Consider the following 21145-nt stretch of genomic DNA (forward strand, 5'->3'; position numbering starts at 1 on the left):
TATTGCCAGACAGCAAAACAAGATGCAGAAAGCACTTATGACATTCTTTGAAGACTGTGGTTTCACAGACCATCAAGATAAGGTAGCAGATTACTACTTCTGAAAGGGACTTTTTTCCTGCTTCTACTTCTGAATTTTTAGTGATCTGAAACACCTCAAACAGGTCTTTGTGGAGTGTTGGTCTGCTATGGAATAGAGGGCATAAGGTCTCATCCTAAACAGGAATAAGAAAATGTGAGATTATTCTCCTTTTGGTAACAGAAAGGTAAAAAGGACGAGCTCCTCTTATCTTCTTCACTTCACATATTATATATATATAATGAAATACACCTATCTATATAGCTATACATTTAACCATATATATATAATTAAAACACTCCCAAAAGTTGGTACCTTTATCCACAAACGAAAAAACAATGACATTTGCTACTGGTATACCACACTGGTCAGTACATTAAATAAAACTGAAAAAGACTGGAAGATTTCAAAAAGTATTACAGATGACCCCTAAATTCATGACAGTGTTAACAGCATCATTGCTTCACCAAGACTAATATTAGCAGACATAAAATCCTACCCTTAATGTAATATTATAAAGACAGTTCCATATAAGAAGTCATAGACAGCTAACAAAAAAGTATCTCACAGCAGTAACTTTTTATACAGACATCTGATCCTTTTAAAATTAGGTAACCAAGAATCTTTTTTATACAGAAATAGGACTTCTATATGGAAAATAATGTACGCAGAATAATGTCCTTGGGACAACTGGTTATGGGATCAGAACACAAACAGTTTCTCCTATATCCTTCCAGTTGCAAAGAAGCATGAGAGAAGAAATCACAGGAAGATCAAGCAGAATATAATACCTGGCTCTGTAACTGGTGTCATCAGCTGGTGTCATTGGGTTTCTTCATCCACGATTGGTTTATGTGACACCATGGGCTACTGGCAACAGATGGGGTATACCTGTCTCAAAGAGGGGGAAAGGATTTTTGCATGGTATTATCACAGCTCATTGTAGGAGCTTTAAAATAATTTAAAGGGGAAAGGGATAAATATCAGGCATGGTAGAAAAAAGCTTGGGGACACTGTCAGTATTTAAGGGACAGTGTGCTAGTGAGGTCTGTCAGCTGGCCATCTCAGTGGAGGTGGGGGATTGAGATCTTTGTTGCAGCAAAGACACAAGAGTTACTGATGTCCTAGAAACAACAGAAGTCTTTGAAAACTGTCACAAACCTCCAAAAAAAGGTGGCAGAACTAATTGTCCACCTGAAGTGCATCTACACCAATGCATGCAGCATAGGCCACAAACAGGAGGAGCTGGAAGCCACTGCGCAGCTGGAATACTATGACATAGCCATCACCATGGAAGGACGGTGGAACAACTCAAGTGCTACAATAGCTGGCTATAAACCCTTCACAAGGGATAAGGAGGAATAGAGAGATGGTGGGGTAGCCAGTATGTTAGAGACTGTTTTGGTTGTCTAGAGTTTAATGATGGTGATGATAGGGTTAAGTGTTTATGGGGCAGTAATCAAGGTAATAGGCCAAAAAGGCAGAAACCCAGGTGGGAGTTAGCTATAGACCACCCAACCAGGAAAAAGAGACAGATTATCATTCTACAAGCAGCTGGGAGAAGTCTCATAATCATTAGCCCTTTTTCTCATGGGGACTTCAATTTCTCAGATGTCTGCTGGGAATACAGTAGAGCAAAGAAGAAACAGTCTAGGAGGTTCCTGGAGGGTGCAGAAGATACCGATGGTGTCAGGAAGCTGAATGAGCCCATTGGGGGGCCCCCCCCACTGGATCTTTTGTTTGTGATCTGAGGACTGGTGGATGCTGGGGTGATTGGAGGCTGGCTGCAGCTCAGGAATCACAAAATGATGGAGTTTCTAATTCTTGGAAAAGTAGGAAGGGTCAGCAAAGCTGCCACTTCCAGAGGGCAGATTTTGGCCTGTTTAGGAGATTGCTCAACAGAGTACCTTGGGAGGCTATCCTCACATTCAAGAAGGAAATCCTAAAGGCACAGCCAGCAGGCTATCCCCATGTGCCAAAAGACAAGGCAAAGAAGATGAACGACCTGGCTAAAGAAGGAGCTTTGGCTGGAACTCAGGATGAAAAGGAGAGTTTATGACCTTTGAAAAACAATGCAAGCAGCTCTGGTGTCATTAAGTTATGGACAGAGAAAACTAGATGGGCCAGAACACAACTAGAACTTGATCTTGCTACTGCCATAGAAGACAATAAAATGTACACATAAACACATTAGCAACAAGAGGAGAGCTGAGGAGAACCTCCATCCTTTACTGGATGCAGAGGAAACGTACTGGGAAATTATATGGAAAGGCTCAGATACTGTCTTCTTCATTTCAGTTTCTAATAGTGAAACCAGTTATTCTCCAGGTAACAAGGTCCCTGAGTGAAAAGAAAGGAATAGGGAGCAGAATGAAGGCCTCATAACCTGGGACAAACCTTAGACGTACAAGTGTCTGGGGCCAGATGGGATCCATGCAAGGCAACAGAGGGAGCTCAAGAAGTGCACACCAAGCCTCTTTCGATCACTTACCAGCAGTCCTGGCTCATGAGGGAAGCCCCAGTTTACTGGAGGCTACCTAACTGACAGCCATCTGCAAGAAAGGTTGGAAGGAGGATCCGGGGAACTAACTTCAGGCTTGTCAGCCTGACCTCAGCACCAGGGAAGGTTCTGATGCAGATTATGAGTGCCATCATATGGCATATACAGGACAACCTGAGGATCAGCATAGGTTTAGGAAAGGCAGGTCCTATTTGACCAACCTCATCACCTTCTGTGACAAAGTGACCCACTTGGTACATGAGGGAAGAGCCATGGATACTGTATACCTTGGCTCAGTAAGGCCACTGAAACCATTTCCCACAGCATTCTCCCGGCAGAAACTGGCTCCCCATGTCTTGGACAGATGCACTCTTTGCTGGGTTAACAACTGGTTAGATGGCCAGGCCAGAGAATGGTGGGGAATGCAGTTAAATCCAATTAGCGTCCAGTCATCAGTGGTGTTCCCCAGGGCTCAGTATCAGCTTGAGTCCTAATATCTCTATCAATTATCAGGATGAGGGGATTGAGTGCACTGTCGGTAAGTTTGCAGATGACACCAAGCTGATCTGCTGGAGGGATCTGGACAGCCTGGATTGATTGGCCAAGGCCAATTGTATGAGGTCCTGCACTTGGGTGACAACAACCCCTGCAGAGCTGCAGGCTGGGGAGGGAGGGGCTGGAAATCAGCCCAGAGGTGAAGGATCTGGGAGTGCTGATCGACAGTGGCTGATCATGAGCCAGCAGTGTGTCCATGGGGGCCAAGAAGGCCAGTGGTGTCCTGGCCTGCACCAGCAATAGTGCGGCCAGCAGGACCAGGTCAGTGATTGTCCCCCTGTACGGTGGTGAGGATGTGCCATGAGTGCTGTGTTCAGTTCTGGGTCCCTCACTACAAGAAGTACACTGAGGTGCCAGAGTGTGTCCAGAGAAGGGCAAAGGAGCTGGAGAACGGCTTGGAACACAAGTCTGATGAGAAGAGACTGAGGGAGGTGGGGGTGTTCATCCTGGAGAAAAGGAAACTTAGAGGTGACTTTATCATTCTCTACAAGTCCCTGAAAGGAGAATGTAGTGACATGGGGGTCAGTCTCTGGTCCCAGCAACAAGTGACAAGACAAGAGGAAGGGCCTCAAGTTGCAGCACTGGGCTAAGTTTACATCAAATATTAGGAAAAATTTCTTCATTAAAAGGCTTAGCAAGCATTGGAATGGGCTGTCCAAGGAAGTGGCGGAGTTACCAAACTTGGAGATAGTTAAAAGGCGTGTAGATATGGGACTTATGGACACGGTTTAGTGGTGGACATGGCAGTGTTCAGTTAACAGTTGGACTTGATGATCTTGGAGAGCTTTTCCAACCTAAACTATTCTATGACTCCATATGTTGCTATGTTTCCTATGTGAATAATATTTTTTCTATATATAGTATTATATAATAAATATCTATGACTATAATTACATTTTGTATAATAAATATATATGTGCAGGTTTTTGTCTGCATGTGAAGGTGGGAGGGATTGGCTCTAGTAGATCCCATCAGGAAGCAAAACATGGAGGCAGAGAAACACAAGAGGACTCTGCAATGATACAAGTAACATACTATTATCAAGTATCTATTTCTTATACTTCTCTGTCCAGATTTAAGCCCACAGAAATACTACTGCTGCATTACTGTGGAGGCCTACTACACTATTACTCTTTTTACGAACCTCATAGACATCAGAGAGCTTTAAAAACTGAAAGACAGAACAAACAGAAAACCCAGAATCACCTGTGGCCACTAGTCTCTTAGTAAACTGAAAGAATTATTGTTAAAGCAAGAATTAAACACCTTGGTCTTGTTTTAAACCTTTCTTCCCCTTGAGAGGAGCTTTATAATGTAGCTGAACCAGTTTAACTGCAGGCTACTGCTCAGAGGCACTCCCTCTTTCCTCCTTTCTCCTCTTTTTCTGGGATGTCCTGTGCTGACAACTGTCTGATCCCACAGTGAACTAGCTGAGATTCATAAACTACCACATAACTATTACTCAATATGTAATTATAGAATTTCATCAGTTCAACCTAGCAAGCTTGAAAGGATGCAGCAAGATAATCAAGCTGCTTCACAGGCAGCAAAGGTCCCCCAGTAATCCTTCTGCTGTGCTGCCATCAATACCAGCCAAGCAAGACATTGTGCCAGTATTGATGCACACACAATACTGCTTCAAATCACTCAGCCAACTGAAAGCTAAATCTGGATTTTGTTTTCTTCCACTTCAGATTGTCTTCTGCCAAATTGAAGTTCAGGCATCCTATGGAAGGCTGCACAAAGCACTGGAGTATGTTCAAGAAGGCTCTGAATGTGCTGCCAAGATCACAGGAGAAGAGCAGGAATAGGGTCTCCCTCCACCTCATGCTTCAGCAGGATTCCAGAAGAGCTGAGCTGACCACAAATTTGGGTGAGGCCCCTAAAACTGTCCCACAACCAACTCCACATCACAGTTTTCCCTCACAGCACTCACTCCATTAGAGGTTGCTCCTTATCTGCCAGAAAAAGCTAACTTCAGTTAATCAGTAACAGAAAACAATGCCAGTGTTCAAAAGTGACTCTTGCAGTAATACTTGAGGCATATCCCTCTTTGACCTTTCTTGACTGAAAGGAAGACATCAGCTTATAGAAATATGCCAGTGCCAGGCACCCTTGCTCAGCTGCTGGCCTGGGTCAAACCATTGCACCAGACAGTCACTGCTCTCAGAGAGGCATTCTTTCCCATCCTCCACTTTTGTCATCTGCTCACATCCAATTCAACAGCCACATGGACACATGGCAAGTCAATCCACCCACTCACCAGCCTCATGGCTACACAACCTTCAGATCCAACAAGAGGGAGGAGCAGAAACAGGGAGCTGCGGACAACAAGAAAAGGACTTAAGGGGAAACTCTAATGTAATTAAAAACATGTAACAAGTCAGTTGGCCTGGATAAAATGTTCAGAGATAGGGGGAAGTTTAGGAGTCTGAAAGAAAAACATGGCAGGTGTGATTCAGGTATGCATTTTGTAGCAGAGACTTCTTGTGGCTGTCTGCCAGCAGAAAAACAGTCATAGGTTTGTGCATGCCTGCAAAACCTGAAAAAAACTGAAAACAAAAAATGCAAACCTGCCTTTTGCATGCTAGGGGTTTATGTTGAAAAGCATGTTACAGTTGAGCTTCATCACATGCCAGTTGAGTGTACAAGGCAAATAAAACATTTCATTCAATTCCAATGCATATTTTCTCCTGTCCTACACATAACCTCCACAGACAAAATGAAAGGGACCTTACAATGTAATGCACTGAAATCACAATAGGTAGTGGAGAGGAAATTAGAAAAAAACGTTAAGCTCAAAGAAGCTCAAAACTTTTCAAAAAAAAAAAAAAAAAGAAAGGGTCAAATTAGAGGCCTTGAACTGGAATTGATCAAGAACAAACCTAGATTGTGACCATTGTTATTTTTCAGAAGGCAAGTGTTCTCAAAAACCAAATACCAATTTGCTTTTTCAATTTTGGAGTCATTCAATCAGTGGCTAAGAATAAGGACAAAAATCATGAAATATAGAACAGTTAAGTCCTATCTAGTGCTATTTGCCATTTCAAACTTAAAAACTCCATGCACTACTGAAATTCTTTAGCCAGCATTTTCCAAGTATTACCATTAAGCCACATTCAGTACCTGCAACCCACAACTTGATACAGTCTTTTCTAAAACAGGGGAGAATTGAATGGGGGGAATTGAAAATGCTTTTGAATCTGTTAAACAGTTTCAAGTAGAAAAAACCCTGACCTTATCTTTTAGGAGTAAGAAAGAGCAAACACTAGAGACCTCAGCTTAAAGCCAGCAAACACACTTCCTCTCCAGCTCCCCTCCCACTCCCTCAGGATAAAGTGAGAAACAAACAGCCATACAATAGGCTGTGCCTGAACCTGAAGCAATAGGAACCCTTTTACTGACCAAATCTTTGTTCACAATTCATCAAGTTGAATAGAGTTAACAAAGACATAGCAAGATGCCTACAACACATCCATTACTGCACCATGCTAAACATTAAAATAAACACACTGTTTTTCCTTGTAGTCTATCTGCAGTCTGCCATCAAAATAGCAGTTTATTCCCTGATTCTGCTTTCCCACACCCTCAGCCCACTTGTGGCTATAAAACAGGCAGCACCACAAGACAAATTGGACCAGCCTGCTGATCAAACAGGGAACTACCCCACAGAAAAAACTTGCTTGCTGATCTGAGTCACCACATAGCCGCATGCTCACTAAAGGCAGATTAGAATGGCAGAAATGTTTAGAAAGGTATAATAGAAGGAAGGGATTTGGATTATCCCCTGGAGCATCAAATCAAGATTCACTAAGGCATAGAAACAGATATGTTTTTGGAACTCCTTGCAGCAAGTACTGTGCAAGTTTAGAGAACTGCTGCATCCAACACAATTCGTATTTTGTTTATGAAAGCATCTCCAGGGGATGGCCATAACTCTGGGCCAGAAAAAACCAACCACAGACGACAGCTTTTAGTACAGGATCAACCCATCAGTGTTTGGGAGCTTCTAAAACACAAAGCTTTAGAACCATTTTATTTTGAGACTATTCAATTTGGTTTTCTGACTTTTATTTTGAAAACCTGTTAAGATTAAACTAGTTCAGCCTCAATTATTTCATAAGGCACAAGTTTAAATGACAACATGATTTGCTAAACATTACATCCTGTGCATCCTACAAACCCCAGGCTGCTCCTTTTGCACAGCTTTTTCCAGTTTCTTCTCCCTCAAAACTTCCAAAACAATTAACTGCCAGTAGCAGAATTATGTTAAGGGCTCATCAGGAACCATATTAACAACCATACTGCAGGGTTCCATGCCAACATTTTTTCTTTATTTCCAGTGTATGACAGTCTGATTTTTATTTCATTAACTCAGCAACAAGTGTTTCCAGAGTACAAAACAGCATACTGCTGAAAAAGACACTAAAATACCAATTCACACAAGTTTGAACACACAGTCTGGGACCACATTACCCACAGCTGGGATAATAAAAAAGCTGTACATCTTGTCTGCACTACACAATTGTCAGTGAGAAGGTCACTGCCCTCATTCTGCAAATACCTTGGAAAGATTGAATAAGTCTCCCGTATGAAACATCAGAAACTGAAGGAAGCAATTACATAAAAACAAAAATGCTTTGAAAGAAAATGTTAAGCTAAAATAACACTTCTACACTCAACATTATGTTTGACTGCATTTCGGAAGGGTAATTTTTTTTTACATTTCTGACAGTACAAACCAGAAAAACTAACTTCACAAATTTTATCTGTCTTACGTCTACAAAAACCCCACAATACTTGGTTTGTACTGTCAAAAAGTTTACTGCCCTTACCACTACACAATCTGCACAAAAGAATCTTCTCAGAAATGTAGGCATAAAACATGTGTATTATCTCTTAAAAATGCTTAAAAGGAAGTGTGAAGTAACAACTTTGAACTCAATTTAGATCCAATTTTTAACTCCAAGTATTTCAATATAAAACATGGGATATTTGCTCCATAACAGCGCAGTACATGGACCAATACCTGGTTTTCATCAGCTTGAATATTTTAACAATGTATGCATATGACCAGACAAGAGACACTTCCGCTTCATAAAATAAGGTGCAGCATACTACCTATTATTAAACCAAAGCAGCAGTCATCTGGGAAATCACTACAACATGGGCAAATTGAATCAAGATCAAGGCAAGTGCTTAACAAGAATAGGACAGCTGCGAACATAAAAGTGAATCGTTAACTTCATTTACAGATTTCCTTGTCACGGACTAAATCCAAGATGAGCCCTATCAACCGAGGGGGAAGAAAACAAAACAATCTTTAGTCTGCAAAGTGGTATTTTTAAGACTGGAACTCAAGTGGTCGAACCTGATCAGATCAGCTACCAGCACAAATGGGCAAAGATAGGTTGTTAGTTATCCTACTACTTTAATGAAAAAAGACTAGTCCACTGGAAGCACCAGGTGTTCAAAAAACTGCCATAAGAAATAAAGCAATTCCTCAGGAAAGTAGCACTGGCAAGTCCTAATCTTTCACTTAGTAAAATGCATCCCATCAGCTTTCTATCTTACAAGTTTACACTTGTAAGAATGTTTTTTACCTTAGTTGTCCAAAGGATAGTATAAGACTTTCTTTCTACATGCTGAAACTGAAATAATTTGATTCAAGGTATGAATTCACCCAGACTACTTATGAGAAGACATAGTCTTCAATATGTACCTCACACCTACTATTAAAAGTAATGTATGTAAGAAAATGCAGAACAAGTCACCTTGCAATTAGCAAAATGAATTTTTTTTAGTCTATAGGAAAACATCTCTCACAATAAAGTAATCAATAATTTATTTTAAACAGTAGTCTTCAGTAAAATGTAAAACCAGTATTAAATGTGTCAAAATTATGGTATTTTATTTCAGTTAAAAAGCAATTTAAAAATCCTAATGAATTGTGACACCACTATTTACCATTACACCATTCTCAGGGGGTGATGGACAGAAATACTGAAGGGTGCTCTAGTAAGCCAGTAAAACTAGTTATATGCTCAGCATGTCATAGAGCAGCTAGGATAGAATTTTTTAGATTCCAATTTTTAGAGTAATTTATCATCACATTCTACTCATCTACCTTAATTAAAATTTGTTCTTTTATGGAAACAATTCATGTAAAACATCAACTTCTTTAAAATCTTTGTATCCTGACAAAAGCTGACCGAAAGATATTTTTCCACACCCCACTAATCATCTTCCACTCCAGCTCACATACAAAGCAGGATGCTTTTTTGCCCTGTAAGAGCTCCACTAACCCAACCCATTTAATTTCCATATTACACACTCCAAATCTTAGAGCCTTCTATCTTCCCCTTCCACACAAACCACTCCAAGAGATGTGACAAGTGGGCTTTAAAATCAAAATGCATCTATTGTACTATCTTCCCTCTTCTCAACATAAGTACATCATCCACCACTGCCATGATTTCCCTCCTTTAAATGAACACTAGACAGTCTTTAGGCTTAGGTTTCTTGCATTCTGGTAAATCATTCAGGGACACTAATACCTTAATGTTTACCCCAAATAGTCTGCGTCTCATCCTCCTAACTCCCCTATTAAAGAATTGACCTGCCTTAATTGCCTTCAACATTATTGGTTTTCTCCCAAACTGTTACCACTCTCAGATTTCTGGTCCTGCACTGTTTTGCTTTCCCCATTTATCAAGCCTGTAATACAGAAACTCATCCAACCACAATCTTAGTATATAAAAAAATCACCTCCTGTTTTTTTTTTAATATTACTTCCCCTAAGGATTATCTAAATTTAAGCCTTATGCTTACATGGTATCAGGTAAATTTCAGCTTGTTTAAAACAAGCAACACACAAAACTTACAGCTCCACGCAACCTTTCTTAGTTTATTGCTCTGTAATAGTCCAAACAGCTGCCTCAGTGTCATCTTTCACACACAAAAAAAATCATCATTTAGCAAAGATTGGAAGGCACCTCTGGAGGTCAGCTACTCCAAATGCCTGGCTCAAAGTGGGGTAACTCGATTAGGTTGCTAAGGACCAGCCAGTTTTTCCTGTCTCCAAGGACAGAGCTTCCACAAACTCTCCAGAATGCCTGTTTCAATATTCAGCCATGAGAGTCTTATTTGCTTTAAAATTACAGTCTTTCACTTGAATTTGTCCTTGCTGCTTTTCATCTTGTCACACAGCACCACTGAGATGAGTCCTGGACCTCACACCCTTCACTCCCCCAAACAATCAGGTACTCACACACATTAACGGGATCCCTCAGAGCCTTCTCCAGGCACATTTGCAGCTCTCAGTGCCTCCTTGAGTGAAGGATGCTGCAGTCCCACCATCATCCCTGTAGCTCTAAGCCAGACTTGCTCTAGCATACCCATGACTTATACTGGAGAGACCAAAATTGTGCTCTGCACTCCAGACAGCCTTTCTGGTGCTGTGTAGAAGAGAAGGATCACCTTCCTCAACCTGCTAACAGTGCAGCAATGGCTTTCTCCACCAAAAGCATGTCACTGCTCACAATCAAACTGATGTTTGGTAGGCTGATTGGCACAAATCAGCACTCCCATGTCCTTCTCTGCCAAGCTGTTCTCAAGCCTCTCAGTCCCTAGCTTGTGCTGATGCATGGAGTTATTTCTGCCGGTGCAGGACATGGCATTTTCCCTTGTTGAGCTTCATAAGCTTCCTGTCAGACCATTTCTCCAGCTAGTCTGGGTCTCTCTGAACTCATCTGGTGTATTAGCCACTCTCTCCAGTTCTCTACCATCAGCAAACTTGATGATCATGTCACATAGTCCACATCATTAATGAAGATGACAAATGGCTCCAGCAATCATTGACACCTGATCATTTTGTGCATCTCAAACTAAACATTCCTTCAACAGTTTCCATCTTCTATCACAAGCTATTATTATAATATAATAATATATATATTATATATAATATCACATTCAATGCAACATGTATACAGCAAACTATGAAAATTTGTTTCAGCTTCAAGCAAGAGATGGAACTTAACCTTCAACTGGCATTTCCCAACTAAAGCACTCCACTTTCCTTCAGTGTTGAAAAAATGGCTTTCACCTCTAAGTTGTTAGAGATTGTCCCACTCTGCTCTGCACTGGTGCAGCCTCACCTCAAGTCCTGTGTTCAGTTTTGGGCATAACAATACAAAAAAAAAAAGATATAAAGCTATTGGAGGGCAACAAAGAAGATGAAGGGTCTGGAGGGGAAGCCTTTTGAGGACTGGCTGAGGTCACTTGGTCTGTTCAGCCTGGAGAAGAGGAGACTGAGGGCAGACCTCACTGCAGTTACAACTTCCTCCTGAGGGGAAGATGAGGGGCAGGCACTGATCTTACTTCAGTGGTTACCAGTGACAGGACCTGAGGAAATGGCATGAAGGTCAAAGAAGGTTTAGGCTGGATATTAGAAAAAGATTCCTCTGCAAGGACACAGTCAAAGCATCAAGTCTGCTGGAGCTAAAGAAGTGCTTGCACAACACTCTCAGGCATGTCGTTGTGACTCTCAAAGCTGGTCCTGTGCAAGAAGAAGAGCTAAACTTCTATGATCCTTGTGGGTCCCTTCCAACTCAGGATATTCTGTTTATTCTGACTTCTGTGTTTCCATACCCTATGAATTTCTTGTGTTCCTCCCCAGTAACTGTACTTGACTTCCAATCTTTGCATTGCTATCTTTCAGATTTGGTCGCTACAATGCTGTTATCCACTTGCTGAAAACCCATACAACATGAAGTTTTATGGATGTAACACTTGCCACAAACACCTTGGGATTTCCACATAAAATAGGGCTCACCATCAATGCACAGATTATGGGAGATAAGGGTTACTCAGGGAATAATCAGGAAGATGAAATGTCACCTGAGATCAGACATAAGCCTCAGATAACTTTCCAATTTTTCCTGCCTCTCCAATGTCCCAGTTTATGGTCAAACACTGAAGTATGTCTTTTGCTTGCTTTTAACCCTCAAAGAATTTTTGCAAAAAGACACTGCTAATCGGGTCATGAATTTGCTTCATTCCCTGTTCCATACATACAACATCACAGACAACAATCTGTTGTTAGAGTCACCAACACTCTGCATCATTGTCATCAGCTACATAACCGGAAAAACTACGTACCTTGAGGAAGATAACCTGCATAAGACATTTAAGCTCAAGTTGTTCAAGTTGAATAAAAGTTCATTTAAGTCACAGACCCAAAAACAGACATAGCATTCTGCATGTGCTAGACATATTCCAGCCACTTCCTGGAGAAGCTCCAGTACAATCACACTTTGCAGTTTTCCGAGTTTGGTTATTATCAGGAGGCAAGGGTACCTCTCACCTTATAAAGGAGTAGCTGGATTATCTCCATTAGAGTCTATCAAAGTGTGTGTTCACTTATGCCTGGTAACACTTGATAGTAACAGGAAAGTTCTCTAAACACTGCCTTTTAAATTAGATTTACACTACAACCTACCTAGTTCCTATCTGCAACAAGATGTGTCTGCAGCAGTTCCACAAATCAAAGAAAATGCAACTTGATCATGGCTAATTGTGCAACTAGTGCTGCTCTTAAAAGCTATCTTACCCAGTCTATTGCCAGACAATGGAAAATACAAGAAAGTTTAAAAGAGGAGACAGTCCCACCAACACACAAAAAGTTGAAAGTGAGATGACAATGAGAAGCAGAGAGATTAGAGTAGGATAAACCTGGACACAAATTACAGACTGAGCAGCGAGAGATGGTCAAAGTGTAAAAAGAAAGGGCTGACAAGACAAACAGGGCCAAGAGAAATAAATTATTTTTTTCTTAAGAATTAAGTATCACAATTACTATGCAATGACGAATTATTAACCAAAGTATTAACTTCACATTAAAAAAAAGCAGCAGTTAAACATCAGCTATGTGGAGGTTTTTGCTTCGGTTTGGAAGCCATGTTTAAGCCTTTCAATATTGCAGAAGTACCTCAGGAAACTTGAGCTTTATGCATCTGTGCAAACTGAATTTCCTCCTAGTGTCCATACACACAATATTAATTACTTTTAGTTACGTCTGGGTTTTTTATTATCTGTATATGTTTCTGAAAAGTCTTGATTTTCACTCAGCAGACAAGGCCAAGTTACATCCAAAATGCCACATAAATGCAGAATTCATTATTTGTCCATTGACTACTGTAACTAAATGCTTTTTAAAATAATTTGTCTAAAACCAGCAGTATGTTTATCAATTAAGTGTCATGCATTACCCTTCCCACTTACACCTATGAACCAAGAAAATGAGCAATCTCAATATCAACTGACTGTGGCTGCCTAAAAGTGATTTCCATTAAGTGCTGTAATTAGAATTGCCACTGACAAGTGGGACAAGAACAATGAAGACTCAAAGCCAGAACATGACTTCACATTAGTACAGGTTTTTTTACCAGAAAAATAAAGACAAAAAGATAAATAGCTTTAGAGAGTTGACAAACATTATGTAACATCTTTAATATCATTAGTGAGGACCCAGACAATGCGATCAAGTGCACAGTATGTTCACAATGACTAAATAGGCCAGGAGTGTTGATTTGCTGGAGGGTAAGAAGACTCTGGAGAGGGATCTGGATCAATAGGCCAGGATCAATTGTGAGGTGGTGTTCCACCAAGGTGGAAATAGTGGGGGGTGTGAGTGAGCTGCTGCAGGTGCTTAATTTCTACTGGGCTTAAGCCATGGCAGTGGTTCAACAAGGTGAACTGCTGGGTCATACTCAGGAGTCAGACAACCCCATGCAGTGCTACATGCTGAGTAGCTGGAAAGCTGCCCAGTAGAAAGGGACTGGGAGGTCCTGATCAACACCTGCCTGCACATGAGCCAGATATGTGTCCAGGAGGCCAAGAAAGCCAATGGAATCCTGGCTTATATCAGAAATAGTGTGGTCAGCAGGACCAGGGCTGACCAGGGCTGCCAAGAGTGACTGTCCCTCTTGGCACTGGTGAGGCCACACCTTGTACCCTGTGTTCAGTTTTGGGCCTCCCACAAGGAAGACACTGAGGTGCTGGAGCTTGTCTAGAGACAGGCAACAAAGCCAAAGAAGGGTCTGGAGAGTAAGTCTTGTGAGAAGCAGCTGAGGGAGCCGGGGTTGTTCAGAGTGGAGAAGAGGAGGTTCAGGGACATCTTATTGCTCTTTACAACTCTGAAAGCAGGGTATATAGCCAGGTGGGGGTTGGTGTCTTCTAGGCAACTACTGACAGGACAAGTGGACATGGCCTTAGGCTTTGTCAGAGGAAGTTCAGATTGGATATCAGGAAGAACTTCTTCACAGAAAGGGTTGTCAAGCATTGGAATGGACTGCCCAGGGAGGTTGCAGTGTCACCTTTCCCAGGGATATTCAAGAAATGGACATAGCACTTGGTGCTAAGGCTTAATTGATGAGATGGTGATCAGTCAAAGGTTGGAATCAATGATCTTGAAGGTCTTTTCTAACCCAGGTGTTTCTGTGTTTCAAACCCATTCAAAGTAGAGGAAGGAGGTGGCAAGAATCAGATTTCGCAAATACAGAATGGAAGAACATTCCTTAGATATCCAAAGCCTACAACTTTGAATGCAAGTACAGTATAAACCAATGCAGAAGAAATATTGTCTTGATCTTAATCTCAACAACTGCTGAGAGCATTTCAAGACAAAAAAGCTTACTTTCTCGAACAACTCCATTTACCTACTTAAGTCACACATTCTAAGTGCTTTACTAAATCAAACTTCCTAAATACCAGTGGGAAACCACAGAAGGATGACTGTCTAGTCCACAACAGCTTTACTGACATGTTACAACATTATCTTAATACTCCAGTGGCACATATGAGACCTTCCAACTCTCCAATAGAGCATGGCTACACACAGTGCAGACTGAGTACAAGCAGTACCTCAATGACTTCAAAAAAATTAAACCAACAATACTGTCTGTAAGGAGAAAACAGGAAGACTACTTTCATCCTTCTTCTTTACTGCCTGTAATAGGAACAATGTGTTATTCACTATATGCCAAATATCATCTAATTCTATTTTAATACAGCATCTTCCAACATAAAAAGCAGTTTCTGTCCATAAGTGAAGATCCTTTCTTACCTCAGGGGTCTCAGAAGAGGTGCAGTGTGCTGTGTCTGCCATCCAGAATAAAACTACTCTCTATGAGATGGAGGGCACTAGTAACAGTGCCCAGCGACCAGCATTTTCAGCCATAACACCAGCAATCATCATTTATCTGGAGCCCTTTCCCCCTAAACACGCTTCAGCATTCAAAGCAAATACCACTGATCACCTCCTTCACCTTCCCTTCACAGGACTACCTTGCTTGCAGGAGCAGACAATTCCTTCATGCACGGCTCCATCAGACAACCTCCCAGCCATCCTCCCTCACACAGGGCAATGCTAACAAGTGGCACACGCTCCAAAAGCACAGTGCCCTCCCCAGCCATCGGCAAAATCCCACCACCTACTGTTTCCCAGCACCACCACAGATGCTGCAAGGACAGTTGCTTGGGATGGTGTCCCCCACTTCTTTATTTTCACTTCAGAGGGCAGCTGTGTGGTCACACTGTGGGAAGCTGCGGTCCTTTTTCTTCAGATCTGCCAAATCACTGTAACCAGGACAGCTCCTCCACAGCTGCCTGTGAACCCAGAACAGTTTGCAATTTGGTCACCTCAGTGCTACCAGCTGCTCACTTCCAACCACTGGACACTGTTTTGCTGAACTGAACTCTAAATATCCCCATTGCCATCAGCCCATTACTCTGTCAAAGACAGCTTCTGACTCTGGCCCTACTGAGATGGCAATTCCAGAGCCATCTGGAATTATTAGAAAGCAGACTACGGGCCTCAGAGGCTGAGACTGGATCACCCCAGTTCTTACCCACTCCATCCACAACTGACAAGTTTTCCACCTATTAACATACAATTTATGCACTTGTAATTCCCATTAACAAAAAACATAAATCCTTCCAGATTTCATACCACTGCAAATACTCTAGATGCAGGCCATACCAGGTCCAGCTACTGCTTGGATGCCCCACCAATTACTGCCACAGGCAAAACTGCCTCAACTCAGGCAATTCAATTTAAACTACCGGCAATCATCAGGCAACTAATTATCAATTTGGGTATTGAGGAAAAAAAGACAACCTAACTTTTAGGGAAGTACCTTTTGTCCTCCTTCCCCAGGCTCTGCTTCAGTAAGAAACATTTCCCCCTCACCCTTCTATCTGAACTGCTCATTTGCATGGTTCCTTACCCTCAGTCCCTCCCCAGCCCTTCAGCAAGATGACACAGGAGGCAAGGGTCAGCACATAATGGTTTTTCTTGCCATGCCTTACTTCTTACTCGTTTTCTTCCACTACTGGTTTTTCTTAAACTGTTACTCTGCTCTAGCAGGTGTGACTGCTCACGAGTGACTGCTGTACAGGTTGCAATCCCTTTGGCAGAGTCTGTGCCTCAGTATGGGCCTGCCACAGGCTGCAGTCTCCTCAGGGGAGAGTCAACCATGGGGCTGTAGCCCCTCAGGGCATCTCTCCAGCAGCATGGGTTGCCCACAGGTTACAGTCCCTTCAGGAATGCCTTACCTGCAGCCCACAGTGCACTCAGGAGTGCCCCTGCTCCAGTACTGCCTCCACAGGAGGCAGTCCCTTTGAGGGCATAGCTCCTGTGGCATTGTCTGCCCAAAAGTGTACTCTTTCCTCTAGCTCTTCCCTGTTCTTTCTTCTCACATCTCTTAGCATATCTCATCCTTCTGCCTCTTGTTTATCCTCTTGCACGTCTTCCCCATTTGTGTCTCCCGCCCATTTCAGTTGTCACTTATTAATAAAAGAGTTCTGAGCAGTAGCACCACACATGCTCACTTGACAGGTTAAGATTTAAGCATGCAAGGGACAGTTTTAATCATCTTTAAAGCTGACCAAAATCAGCCATGCCCAAAGTAGTCTCTTTGCCCACTAAGCACCCTTTCTGCCCCCCAGTGAAATCCTGCCATTTGGGTCCAAGGTAACCCATACAGGTATTTTTCAAGAAAGAAGTTAATTGTCCAAGTGAATATAAGATCTAAGGATAACTGAACTACAGTAGAAGAAAATAAAACTAATTAGAGCTTATTAGTGACTTGACATTTAAAAAAACAAACACCCCCCCAAAAAAACCAAACAAAAAACCAACAACAAAACCACAGAAGAAGCGAAAAGGAAGCAGAAGCAAATCTTTGGTATCCATAAGTTCAACTCAGAAAGTGTGGATTGCATGAGTGAAGAGTGAAGTGGATTGAGAACTGGCTGAACAGCAGATCCCAGAGTCACAATCAGTGGCACAGGCTCTGGCTGGAGGCCTGTCACTCATGATGACCCCCAAGGTCCAATAGAGGGCCCAGTCTTGCTTAATTTATCCATCAATGGCTTGGATGAAGGGCAGAGGCCTCCTCAGCAATTTCACTGACAACACAAAGCTGGCAGCAGTGGCCGATGGCCCAGAGGGCTGTGCAGCCCTTCAGAAGGACCTCAGAGCCTGGAGAGATGGGCACAGAGGAACCTTCTGAAATTCAGCCAAGGCAAGGGCAGGGTCCCACAGCTGGGGAGGAACAACCCCAGGCACCAGCACAGCCTGGGGGTGACCTGCTGGGAAGCAGCTCTGTGGAGAAGGAGCTGGGGGTCCTGTGGACAACAAGCTCTCCGTGAGCCAGCAGTGCCCTGGTGGCCAAGAAGGTGGTGACATCCTGGGCTGCATCATGAAGAGCAGTGCCAGCAAGTCAAGGGAGATGAACCCTGCCCCTTGTCTCAGCCTTGGTGAGGCCTCACCTGGAATGCTGTGTCCAATTCTGGGATCCTCAGTAAAAGAGACAATAGAGAGTGTCCAGCACAGAACTCTGAAGATGATTAAGGGACTGGAGCATCCCTCATATAAGGAAAGGCTGAGAGAGCTGGGGCTGTTCAATGTCGAAAAGAGATGACTGAAAGGGGACCCAATCAGTGTCTATGAGCATCTGAAGGGAGGGTGGCAAGAAGACGGAGCCAGGCCCTTCTCAGTGGTACCAAGCAATAGGACAAAAGGCAGAAACTAGTGCACAGGAAGTTCCACCTATTAGAAAGGGCTTCTTTATTGCGCAGGTGACTGAGCACTGGAACAGGCTGCCCAGAGAGTTTGTGGAGTCTCCCCCACTGGAGATATTCAAGAATCATCTGGACACCGTCCTGTGCTATGTACTTTAAGATAAACAGATTATCCACTGTGGTCTTTTCCAACCTGACCCATTCTGTGAGCTTTGCTTTCAGTAAGGGCTGAGGTTTATCACAGGTACCTATCAGATGCAGTAGAGCAGCAAGAAAGGAGAACAGATAAGCATAAAGAAAGCAAACAGAAATTCAGGTATTTTCTAATCCTAGTAGTGATGCAAGAATGGTCTTTTACTTAAGAGAGCAAAACAACTATCTAGAAAGAGATGCATTCTTAATCCTTTCCCCACATGCCCATAGAAAATTCCTCTGCCAGGTTCTATCTGCTTTGTCAGTTACTAAAATGCAAACACTGCTCACAAACTCTAAAGGCATTTTTACTTGGACTTATCCAAGAAGGATCTGACTCACTACGTATACTTGTTTTACTAGCACTATCATTATTTCTCAATACAAAAAGAAGTGTGCTTATGGCTGGCACAGAGTACTGTGCTCTTTTAGTTGTTCTGCCGTACAGCCTTTGCAGTCAAACATCATACATTCTGTAAGTCCTGTGCACCCTAGTCACCCACTACCACCGGGAAAGCCACACTTTACAAGTGTATATCAGAATACGACAAACACTAAGCCTTCCCCAGCAGCACTGAGGGCTACGGAGCAAAGATCACCGCACAGCGCAAGAGGCAGAAAACCAGAGGACGGTTTCTACCCGAAGACCGACGGCAGGGACACAGCCGTGCCCTAAGCACGGCCATCCCGACCCCCGGGTCTCTCGACGGGGTCTGCGGGGGCCACACCGCAGGCAGGCGGGTCCCCGGCTGACACCGGGGGCAGGGGAGCCGCCAGCCCGGGGCGGAGGCGGCGCGGCGGACGGGGCCCGCTCCCCGGGCGCTCCGGGCACGATGGCGGGTGGGTGACAGAACAACGCCAGCGCCATCCCCCCGCACCCCAGCGCTTACGTGTAGATGATGGACATGAAGTGCATGAGCCAGAGCACGACGAAGAGGATGAGCCCGAAGATGGCGAGTCCCTCCGAGGCCAGGGCCAGCACCGCCATCCCCGGGGGGCACGGCGGCCCGGACAGGAGCCGGCGGCGGAGCGGAGCGAGGCGGGGGCGCGGGCAGCCCGGGGGCGGCGGTTGCTGCGGGCGGGCTCTGGGGGCGCCGCTGCTGCTCCGCACCGGCCTGCGCGCGGCAGCCACTGGCGCACCGAGAGCCGCCGCCGCCGCCTTTCTGTCAGCGCAGGAGGCGGGGCGGGCGGGCACATCCGTTACCGGCCCCCGCCCGCCGCCGCTGCCGCCTGACCTTGGGTCCGTCCCCCTCGAGCCCGTCCCCCTCGGGCCGCCGAGGGAGGTGCGGGGCCGCGGCCGCAGGCGAAGGGCGGCGGTGTCCCGCCCCACCCGCTCCGGCCGCCGGGCAGGGGTGCGGGCGCGGCGGAGGCGCTGGTTCCGTATCGTCCAACTTTGGTGTTGGCCGCTGAGGAGATGGTAGCCCTTTGCGCACAGAGGCGGGGATCGGGGGCAGACAGATATTGTCGGTGTTGCCGAGCATCTCTGAGCAGAGGCTGTGGGAGCTGGAGCTGTTCAGTCTGGAAAAGACAAGACTGAGAGGGAATCTCATTAATGGATATAAATATCTCAAAAGGGAGTGCCAACACCAAGGTGCCAGTCTTTTCAGCGAGGCCCAGTGACAGGACAGGGAACAGTGGCCATAAACTAAATCAGAAGTTTCACCAAGAAGTTCATCTCAACGTGAGAAAGAACTTCTTTACACAGGTAGAGCACTGGAACAGTCTATGCAAGGAGGTCGTGGAGTCTCCTTGTCCCAAGACATTCTAAACCCACCTCCACTTGTTCCTGGTTCACCTGTTCTAGGTGACCCTGCCTTGGCAGGGGTGTTGGACGGGATGATCTCCAGAGGTGTTTTCCAACACAAACTGCTTTCTGATTCGGAGATCTAGTACAGGGGGGCTGATATAGGGCTGCATGGCCTTTGTTATTTTTCTTTATTGCTTTTGAGTCCAAACACTTTCTTGGTGATGTTGAATGCTGTAGGACAGGATTGCTATTTCTAGCATAGGTGTGCACCTGTGAGTGGCTGGGAGCACTGAACTCTGAGTCAGAGCAGCTGCTCCAAGGACTGGGGCAATTCAGCAGTCATACTGCCATCTGTGGAGCCCAAGCAGTGCTAATGCAACCTGGTGACTACCAGCCTTGGCTACGTTTGAGTTAGCATCCAGTTAATGAAAGAGTCAGTTGCTCATTCCTAATCCTCTGAGCCAGCTATTCTTGCCTTTATTTCATTACAGTGTTAATGGCAGTTACTATTACTGTGATGTGGCTCCATTCTCCATTTCTGAGGGGGTTCATATGCAGAAACCTCCCAACACTTCTGCTTTCTTTTACAGTTCAGCATTTTTGATCTGGGGTCAGAAATATAAATTTATCTTTTTTTTATTTTTTTTTCTTATTGTGTAATAGGCAAACATGCATTGCATTAACTGTTTTAAATTTAACTCCATTAATCTGGGGTATGCTGTGGGAGGATAAAATGACTTGACTGGCTGTTCCTTGACTATACTGAGCTTGCCAGAATAAGAATAGCCTTACATAAGACACTATGTTTACCTGTACATTAGAAGGTGTACTTTTTCTCAGGAGTCTTCACCAATAACACAAGCTGAACATTGCAATGTATGTATGTTCTCTATTTTTTTTTTCCTCCACAGCTCTCTCTTATTAATGTAGGTTCAGGAGTGTTCATAAATTCTGCTGAGAACTCAGTTGTTGTTTTGAAAAGTATTATA

At 43.8% G+C, this 21145-nt stretch overlaps 1 protein-coding gene across 1 annotated transcript in view; it reads right to left on the reverse strand.

Moving 5' to 3' along the window:
* The window catches only part of UGCG (UDP-glucose ceramide glucosyltransferase), a 36219-nt gene extending 16580 nt beyond the window's left edge, over positions 1 to 19639 (reverse strand). The window contains exon 1 of the mRNA XM_071424458.1: positions 19300 to 19639. Coding sequence (XP_071280559.1) covers positions 19300 to 19397 — 98 coding nt within the window. The 5' untranslated portion in view covers positions 19398 to 19639. The remainder of the gene's footprint in view (positions 1 to 19299) is intronic.
* Between the last annotated feature and the right edge of the window lie 1506 nt (positions 19640 to 21145).

Source organism: Agelaius tricolor, unplaced genomic scaffold (assembly GCF_023055355.1).
Source record: "Agelaius tricolor isolate 1412-34295 unplaced genomic scaffold, bAgeTri1.0.p SCAF_4, whole genome shotgun sequence".
NCBI lineage: Eukaryota > Metazoa > Chordata > Aves > Passeriformes > Icteridae > Agelaius > Agelaius tricolor.